Below are 9,990 nucleotides of genomic sequence, written 5' to 3'. Positions count from 1 at the left end.
ATGATGCACAATTCATGGTGCTGTCAGGGGTCACAATCCATTCTTTGTGAATTGGCCCCTGAATGTCTGGAGGACTTTTTCCTGGGAAGATATTTTGGCGTACAGAAGTGATGTGTACACTTTCACTGTCATAGATGTAACAGAAACTGTCAAATAAAACCAAAAAACTCGAAGGAAAAACAGCTCAGTGCTTAGCAACACATCGGGAAAGTGGGTTAAGTGGGTTTAAAACATTGACTGAGCAACGGAGGATCCTTCGGCCCCCACAGCAGTGCATCAAACTCTTCACCATCTGTCTCCTTCTTCACCTCCTCCTCTTCTCTCCTCAACCTCTCGCCTGGTGTGGCCAACTGGGCAGTGAGCTTGTGAAGCTCCTGTATGACCACCTTAACATCCAGTTCATGCCGTGAGGCCCTCAGAGTGGCGGCATTAAACGGGAATGTCCGTATGAAGTCTCCGACTCTGAGCGGAGGAACGTGTTGTCTGTTCAGAGTCCTCTCCATCCTTACTGCTCCGTGACTCCCACTGTGAAACAACCACAGCATTTGTTTTTGTTACCCTATTTGAATGTTTGGAATTGGCTGGTATTTTCTGCCCTCAATTTAGGTTACATTTTTACTATTTTCAAGCCATAAAATGTACTTTTTAACATAATGCACAAAACTCTAAGACTCCAAAACAATATTTAAGTCACAAGAAACTAAACAGTCACTGAAACCAAGAATTATGTAATAATAATTATTATTTTATTACATTCATACATGATTAGGATGTCTGTTATATTTGGGTTTATTGGTAATGATAAAATCTGCATTTTATACGTGTATTTACCTGTAAATGTTGGGGAGCTTTGACCGTCTAAATCCCAGCTCCCTGTGTGGGGTATCGCGTATCGAAGAGGACGCGTCTGCCTCTCCAGAGCGCTCCGTCTCAGCTTCTGTTTCAGTGTTGTAGTGGCTTGTAACCTCAGACACGCGAAGACTCCTCTGCGGTGCGAGAGCCGGACACGTCCGTCTGTTCACCACTGACGCGTTTGTCCTTGAACAGGGACCGAATATCAGATTCAGGGTCTTGTCCCTGTGGGTTTCGTTGGCTAGTCTGCCCCTGGTTGCACATATCTGGTTTGAGTCAACAGGGGGAAGGCGTCTTTGGTAGTCGGCCCCAGAAGCATGTTGTCTGGACTGTCTTTGGTTCGTCTTTTCAGGCTGGCGTAGAGTTTTTATAGGAGGGAGTGTCTGTGAGGACTGGCCGCCACTCCTTCGCTTCTGAATTTTGGTTCCTTCAAACTCCGAGAGCACGGGTGGTGTAGGAACATGCGAGGGGCGCTTGGCACAGAAACAAAGCCGCTTGTACCCATGTCTCTGATCAGCCCTCTCTCTCAAGCTGTCGCTCAATGTGTAGTTCATCAAGTCAATCAGGTCGCTGATCAGCCCTCTCTTCACTGTAATATCCACTTGGCAGTCCAGAGTCAACGCAGGGCTGTAGTTGACCTCCAGCAGTCACGGTTTCAACGTGACGTCGACGAGGATGTCGAAGCCTAACAGCTCCACGCAGTTTGGGCAGGAGGGGACGGACGGAGCGATGGCGAGGAGGGTCAGGGTGACGATGTTGTTGATCCTCTGCCACAGGAAGAGCTCGTTGATGTCCTGGCTGTGGAGAAAATGCCTGAATTTGCTCATGGTCCACTTGCATCCTTGGCCCACTCTCCCCTTTGCCGCCTTGTAGAAGGGGCCGAACTTGTTGATGCTGGTGTTGGTGAGGTGAGCGTACAGGTTGCGCAGGGATGACAGGTTGTACTTCTCGGTGGCGAAACGCACCAGGCCTTCTTGGTGGATGTAAACGGTCAGCAGGTGAAAGCTCTTCACGCACGCGTAGATCCGCAGGTCGAACTTGTAGCCGGAGATCAGCAGGGGTTTGCTGATGTACCGCTGTACGATCACAGAGCAGTCGTAGACCAAGTCCTTAACGTCCTCGAAGATGAAGATCCCCCGGCCTCTGGAGAGATCCACAGGCTTGCATATCCAGTAGACGGGCGGTCCCCGGGTCACGCGCAGGTTGTTGTATTCAGACAGGAAGCGGGTGTAGTGGTTGGGGAGGATGAAGGCGGTGGGACTGAAGTCGTAGTGAGATGAACCAAACGTGGCTCTCATTCTCCTCAGGTTGCGAGCCAAGCAGTCCTTCCAAAATAATTACAAATCATTCTCTCAGGGTGCGATCATTTTAACTGAGAAGATCTTTCTAACTGGTTTCCCTTTGGAAACTTGTTGGGTTTGGTATTCTTGGCCCCATTTACACCTGGTATTGCAAACACTTGGTTATGTTTAGGCATCATAACTACTCTGTTCAGTTTAGGAAAAGATCGTGGTTGGGTTAAAAATACCAGAATGTTCTTCTAAATCATGTCCCATTTTTTGCATAGTTGAGATTAATGCAATAAAAACTCGTAACCATAATATATATTTAAAACAGATTTGTATTTTGTGAATACTTCCTCTATGATAGATCCGTGTTGAAAGTCTTGACAAACCTCATAAAGTACAACCACACTCATGATTCTGGTGTCACTGTCGAAAAGCACAAAAAAGTCTCTGCATTTCTCTGACTCACAAAGTTAACACACGTGACCGTTATCACCTTGCGTGTGATGCCAACAGTTTTGGGATGGTGGTTGAGGCGCTGCCATGGCAACAGGTTGTGATACTCTGAGTTTCGAAATGCAGAGCGCCGCCAGTAGAGGTTCCAGTCTTCCTCCTCCCGTTCTTCTTGGTCATATTCCTCCCATCCTCGCTCCAGAAGCACCTCCCTCACCACCTCTGGTCCTCTGTCGTGTAGTCTGAACACCAGGGATGCAGCCATGCAGCATCGTAAACTGTAGCATGAGATGAATCCGAGTCAAAATTCACACTCCCTTCTTCGTCAAAACGTAGTCGAATCTAAACACTCGGACATGAAACACATTGATGTCAGTCAGTGGGACTTGTGCCTCCAGAAGAAATCATCTCCGCTGTCCATCACGAATAAACCCTCAGAAATCCGCTTAGAAATGACAGAAAAGGACGCTTAAGAATCATCACATTCTAAAGTTTTCCTCAGTATAAAATGAATCCAGTGATAGTTGTCTTTACAGCCATTGGTACATTACAAACAGAAAAAAGCTAATAGTTCATTTGCCATACTGTTAATGGTGCTAATGTGCCAAAAGGTAATCAAAAGATGAGCGGCGTATGTAAACTAAAGCATTTACATGGTAAATCCAAGAAGCCCACATAAACCCGACACTTGCACAGAAAGAGGGATCAGACTCTTCAGTGGGCCAGCTCACTAACAGACAAATTAAATGTGTTGAACTTTGTTACTTCACTATCTGATGAGTTTTTAAAGAACAAAAAGTGCTGCATTTCAGACTGATTAACAAACGCACGTAACAGTAACGGTCACTTCTTTACAAGCCAAAACAATACTGATGCAGAAAATGAGACGAACACAGAAATCTCAAGAAGTTCCCATTTCTCAAATAAATGTACACAAATTAATTTGGAATACTGAAAATAAGACTTTGTCTTACCCTTGAATGCACATTGGTCTTACATCCTTTCTGCCAGGTAAATGAAGGCTAGACAGTAAGAGACTCTTGCACAGTGGACAGTGTGTGCTCTTAGCTCCTCCTACTGTAGGTCATCTGTCAGACAGGTTTAATGTACAAGTGGCAGCACAATGGTTGTTAGATGGAGTGCCTAGTGTGTTCGCTCTGTATTGTTGTAAAACTGCTGTTATCGTAGAGATAAACTGTTGCAGTAATTTAATACTCTGAGGAATGTTAATATGATACACACTATTTGTGTATAAAGCGTATGTCGGAATATTACGGTGGTACAAAAAGTCAATTTTTGCTCGAGTTGAAATACATTTAGTGGCTGCTACATTAGTCACCCATAAACACATTTGGTTGAATATATTTTGTAACCACAGTTCAAAGTGAGTCAAAAATATTTTGGTTTTAAAAGAGACAAGTTATTTAAATAAAAAAAGTGCTGGGCAAGTTAACGCGTTAATACCGCGTTAACGCATTCATTAATTAACGCCGCCAATTATTTTATAGCACGTTAACGCATTTTTTTTAGTGCTAGGCAACAATTAAAATTTTTAATCGCGATTAATCGCATGGATTTTTTGCAATTAATCGCATTGTTATGGCAAAATTCAATAATGAATTCAAAAGTAGTGTATTGTGCACTTTTATTTTAAAAGTACTGCTATATGAACAAAAGGGGAATAACATTTGGTTTGCAAACACTTAAAACACATGAGGTGCTTTTTAACAGCAGCATTCCCTTTACACAGTAGCAGTTCTATCTCTTCACTATCTGTGTGACTGTATGTGAAACGTCCCACTGCTGTGCAACAGGAATAAAATGTTTCAGCAACAATGTGTCTTGTGTCTTCATGACAGTCAGAGCATGTGAATGCAGCTCTACTGTTCATCAATATAATGCTGTAACTCAGAGGTGATGATGGTGACCCAGCGATCAAAGAATAAAGACACTTTACCCACAATTTAGATGTATTTTCCCTTTAACTCACGAGATGCAGGTAGTATGTTTTATACTTAATGTGAATATAGTTCATGCTTTGTTGGCATCTTATTCTGAAAACCGGATGTTCGTCTGAAGAAACCGGATGTTGTCTGACGTTAATCTTTCCGCTAACTTTCCCGATCTGTGCCGTTTACCGTGAATTTCAGCATATAGGTGCACTAAAGTGTAAGTGTCTGCTGAGTTGACCACAGAGATCTGAGTGTCTGCTGACTTTACCGCAGCAATGTCCAGTAGTCTCCATTCCTCCACCGCTGCCAGTGAGCAACGGACTTTCAAAATAAATAAAAAATGCGTTAACACACTATAAAATAATTGTCTGCGTTAATTAATGAGTTAACGTGTTAACTTGCCCAGCACTACTTTTTTTATTTTAAAAGTCCGTTGCTCACTGGCAGCGGTGAAGGAATGGAGACTACTGGACATCGCTGTGGTCAACTCAGCAGACACGTGTTAGTGCACCTATATGCTGAAATTCACGGTAAACTCATTTAAACGGCAGATCGGGAGCGAGCAAAGGACTTTGAAAGTTAGCGGAAAGACTAACGTGAGACAACATCCGGTTTATTCAGACGAACACCCGGGTTTTAGAATAAGATGCCAACAAAGTATGAACTATACTCACATGAAGTATAAAACATGCTGCATCTCGTGAGTTAAGGGAAAATACACCTAAATTGTGGGTAAAGTGTCTCTTTGATCGCTGGGTAACCATCATTACCTCTGAGTTACAGCATTATGATGAACAGTAGAGCTGCATTCACATGCTCCGACTGTCATGAAGACAGACATCTTTGCTGAAACATTTTATTCATGTTGCACAGCAGTGGGACGTTTCACATACAGTCAGCACACAGAACTGCTACTGCGTAAAGGGAATACTGCTGTTAAAAAGAACCTTATTTGTTTAAAGTGTTTAGAAACCAAATGTTGACCTTTTGTTCATATAGCAGTACTTTTAAAATAAAAGTGCTCAATACACTACTTTTGAACTTTGCCATAACAATGAGATTAATTGCAAAAAATCCATGAATTAAAAAATTTTAATTGTTGCCCAGCACTATAAAAAATATATAATTTTTTTTGACACATGGTACAGAGATAAATAAGTTAGATAATTCATTTTACTGTGTCTTTAAGGCTAAACTAATGTATACAGCACTATACAGACGCAAGGCAATTCAGAGTGCTCTACAGCAGCATAGAAACACATTTAAAAAGGCAAAGAGTTTCAAAATAAGATATACATTACTTTACTGAAAACTAGTTAATGTTTTATGCTCTAATTTAAATTAGCTGACAAATTCAGCAGACCTCAGTGATTCAGCTCGCTTCACAGATGATTTTAGAATCTACAAGCTGCTTTGTTTTGACTTTGGGAACAGAGTAAACTTGTCCCCGATGACCTGAGGGGTCCGGATGCTTCATAAAGTAACTCTGATGCATTAAGGGCCGAGACCATTTAGTGCTTTGTAGACGAGTCCAGACCTAATGGGTCTAATGTGATGCATTTGGGCCAGCAGGTACAGTGGACACAAACAAAAAGGCAGGATTTTTAGGATTTTATTAAAACTCCCACCAAATGCAGATCAACCAAGAGCCCGCGATTTCATCCGCGCATCTAGAAGAAGAAGAAGACATTTTATTTGTATAGCACTTTTCCCACTGGGAGCACAAAGTGCTTCCCATAAACAACACAAGAAAAAATATAAAAGCAGCAAAATACAGGGACAGAAATAAAATCATCAAATTGAAAATCAGACGGTTGCACAACAGAGCTGTATGTAAACAGGACTAGTTGTCAGGCGAAAAGGCAAGTCTCTATAATAATAATAATAATAATAATAATGTGTCGCTAAGACCGGCTTTAAAAAGCAGAACCTGTCAGCAGATGAACATTAACTTAGAGACGGGATGCAAAGCACGAGTAAGAATTTAAAGTGGATCCTAAAAGAAGAGTCTGCGTATTGTTGGAACGCTTGCCGCCTGCTTGAACTGACACACTGAACAGAGTTATGAGACGTGTAGTGAGGACGTAGTTACCACAGTGGTAGAGTTTGTTCAGTTTCTCTATATCCAGATTGCTGAGGTGTGTTCTCTGACCCATGTGCACCCCGCTCTGCTTCGACAACACAGTTGGACCCCCATCATTACTGAAAAAAAACCTGCAATAAAACAGAATCTCTTGTTCACCCCGACTTGCTGTTAAATAATACCCAATTAACCAGTAAAAGAAAATATATCCATGATTAGTTACGATTAAACAAATAAAAGATGACCGATCTCTTGTGACTAGTGTCATTAGAACTGCTTCAGGTCTAAATAAATGACCGGTATGACTTACGGGCCATAGTGCATTATGGAGTTGTGGTCATACGGCAGGTTCAGAGTGTTTCCACGTTTCACCTTGAAGTACCTCCCTTTCCCTTTAAAAACAAAAGACAGATTACTTTGGTCTTTTGCAGTCAAGTTAAGAATAAAGTAGCTTTGTCAAAATGTTTCATACCAATCTTCTAAAATCTTTAGCACCTTTTACGTTTGTTCGTTGAATATACATACATTTAAGTCGGCTTGTGAAGCTTTTAACCTAAAGACATGATGTGTCGAAACAGAGTTCCCAGAGACAAAGTGGGCAGAATGCACGTACAAACTGGTGCCGGCTTGTGTTTCTCAAAAAGAGGGAATTGCAATAAATGAAGCGTTCACCTGCTTTGATGTTCTGCCACTGCACAGTGATGTGCTGATCACGGTCCCTGCGGCTGTGTTCATGATGCAGTCCCAGAGCATGAATGATCTCATGGCAAAGATTGCCCACGCCGCATGTTGGGCCGAAATACACCGGCTGGACTCCTCCTTGACAACCGACGAAGGAGGCACAGCTACAGAGACAAACAGGCCAGTAGGATAAGAGTCATATTCACACAAAAAAGGCATTTCCCCCTCTTACCTCTGCTGGTATTAAGTCACGTAATAAGTTCTGATTTAGAGTTTATTTTACGTTTAGCCAGGATGGTCATTTGTCTCCTCTGGTATACAGAGAGGACCATCAGATTCATATTAAATGCAATAGCAAGAGTGGGTTTGCAGCATGATATGCAAAATCCATTTCTTTGAGCAGGGATTAAGTGTCATGGAAAAAAATATATATATATATATAAATTCCATTTGGTGATGCGATTTTTTTTTCTCTTCTTTTTTTTTTAAATAGCTGAAAGCTTTTCAGTAGATCATCAATATGTACATTAAAAGTAAAAAAAAAAAAAAAAAAAAAAAAAATAGATGTGACCACATCACACCGAGTTAGCCTTGTTGCAGTACATTTTAGAGTTGTTGTAAGATTCTACTGATTGATATTGAGCTTCTTAAAACAAACTAAAATCAGAGAGCTCAACTTGATTTGTTACTTTACCAGAGTGTGTTACAGTTTTACCAATATAACATTAAAGTGTTGCAATTTGAAAAGTGCTCTTTTATGAATACAGATAATTATGATTTTAAAAAGGCAAATGTATAAATATATATTTCTGCCTGGCTTTATTGTAATATGGGTGAACTGACCCTTTAAAAAAAGAAAAAAAAAAAAAAAACATTTCTCACCCTTTGCCATCCTGGATAGTGAGGTAGTTATGCTCTGTGGTGTGCGGTCTGAAGCGAATGCAGGAGACATCCGAGATCATCTTGAAGGCAGAGAGGATGTCAACCTCTCGATGAGCTGTTGAGTGAAAAAAAAAAAATCCAAAGAACATTTTGTGATCTGCACTCTAGCGGTTAGACACGTCGGATCAACAAAGACCCACCCAGCGCAGAACTGATGGTGTAAGGCATGACGGCGTCCACCCACAAAGACTCCACAGCATTCCTGTCCTCCTGGAAGTTATGACAGATACACACCATTACTAGTTCCACACAAAAACGACATTTCTAGTCTTAACGCTAATATTGAGTGAGAGAATATTAATATCAAGAGAGTTTCCCCTCATGTTTGAAATGTTCCTTCCAGTCTCTGGTTCATCTTACCGGAATCAAAATATCTCCCTCGTCGAGAATTTTGTTTTCTTGAAAGTCTGACATGATAAATAATAATAAAAATCAGTACATCACATCTATGAAAAATATATTTTTAAATATATATATTTAACGTATTTTAAGTTTACCTTCCAAGGTCTCTGCACTGTCCCGCTGCGGCTCAAGCATTGAAGTCACGTTACCTGCAGAAATCTGAGAATTTAATCACCGTTTTTAAACCCAAAGTCTGAAAGAAACCAACAGGCACCGACCTGCTGCAGGACTAGTCCCATTCTGGGTGCGATTCAAGGGGATGACGTCAACTGAATGAGTGAAATCAGTTAAATGCTGGTTATTCTATGTTGATTTATTTTGGCATGTTCTTTGTGTGTAAAATATACCAGACGATCTACCTTGCAAAGCTGCTGTAGTGGCTGGCTTGGACACATCAAGCGTAGAAGTGACAGTTATATTATCTATGAAAACACGATAATTCCTCATCAATAATTTGTATGTTTGCGTAAAAATCAGTGCGGCCAAAACAAACCTGTGAAGTGACCGGAAGCCTCCAGGGTTGGATGTACGGGTACACCACCAACAGCTGCATGAAGAGAAAGAGAACACGATCAGCATTGTTCAGCACAAGATGTGGTTTGAATGCTCGAGTTCGTACCTGTCGCCACGCAGATGAAGACCAGAAACCACATAGTGCCGCACGACTTGAACAAGGACAGAAGCTGTGAACCCAAACGCCTCAGCTGGCTGTTCTTAAAGAGATCTGATAACCATCACCAGGTGTGATCACTTCCCACTGATTATGAGCTCCAGACTGGAGTGCAGAGGGCGCCACGCTTTTGGTGTTTGCAGTTACTCTGCTTTTTTTCTTTCTGTTGCCGTGTTTCAGTTCTTTGGGTGCAGGCCTTGGGATGGATTCACAATTGTTCCAAGTCAGTCCTAAAGTCTTCACAGTTAGGTGTCCAACGCTGGCTGTAATCATTCCCTCTGTTCACACTGGCCATTCAAACAGCCATTGGTAAGGTTTCTCAATGAGGTTTTAGTGTAAGTGATGGGGGACCAAATCCATCCAAATCCAATTCTGTGAAAAACAGTAGACAAATAAAGTAGGTCTCCACATCGACATGTTACATTAAACACACATTTTTGTAAAATGCACATATGTTTTTTCTATCCTCTTCAACTCTCTTACCTACTTGACTTGGCAATCATGTCCCATTTTTTGCAGATTAATGCAATAAAAACTCGTAACCATAATATATATTTAAAACAGATTTGTATTTTGTGAATACTTCCTCGATGTATCCGTGTTAAGTCTTGACAAACCTCAGATATCATCTCCGCTGTCCATCACGAATAAACCCTCATAAATCCGCTT

The 9,990-nt window shown here is 41.4% G+C and overlaps 2 protein-coding genes across 2 annotated transcripts; both read right to left on the bottom strand.

Moving 5' to 3' along the window:
- Positions 1 to 215: 215 nt before the first annotated feature.
- ttll2 (tubulin tyrosine ligase-like family, member 2) lies at positions 216 to 2,856 on the bottom strand. Its single transcript, XM_076084065.1, is given in 3 exon segments — positions 216 to 525; positions 832 to 2,177; positions 2,635 to 2,856. Coding segments are annotated over 3 exon segments (1,878 nt in total).
- A 3,243-nt stretch (positions 2,857 to 6,099) lies between these two features.
- Positions 6,100 to 9,974, bottom strand: LOC142942141 (hatching enzyme 1.2-like). Its single transcript, XM_076084351.1, has 9 exons — positions 9,011 to 9,974; positions 8,870 to 8,920; positions 8,747 to 8,800; positions 8,610 to 8,656; positions 8,390 to 8,459; positions 8,190 to 8,304; positions 7,299 to 7,471; positions 6,937 to 7,018; positions 6,100 to 6,757 (listed from the first exon to the last, which is right to left on the bottom strand). Exons 1-9 carry the CDS (start codon positions 9,228 to 9,230, stop codon positions 6,496 to 6,498), a joined length of 1,074 nt encoding a protein of 357 aa, XP_075940466.1. The 5' UTR covers positions 9,231 to 9,974; the 3' UTR covers positions 6,100 to 6,495.
- Positions 9,975 to 9,990: the final 16 nt, after the last annotated feature.

The sequence above is a fragment of the Anarhichas minor genome, unplaced genomic scaffold (genome assembly GCF_050575085.1).
Source record: "Anarhichas minor isolate MPS153535 unplaced genomic scaffold, ASM5057508v1 ptg000136l, whole genome shotgun sequence".
Taxonomy (NCBI): Eukaryota; Metazoa; Chordata; class Actinopteri; order Perciformes; family Anarhichadidae; genus Anarhichas; species Anarhichas minor.
This window is presented reverse-complemented; position numbering and strand designations above follow the sequence as displayed.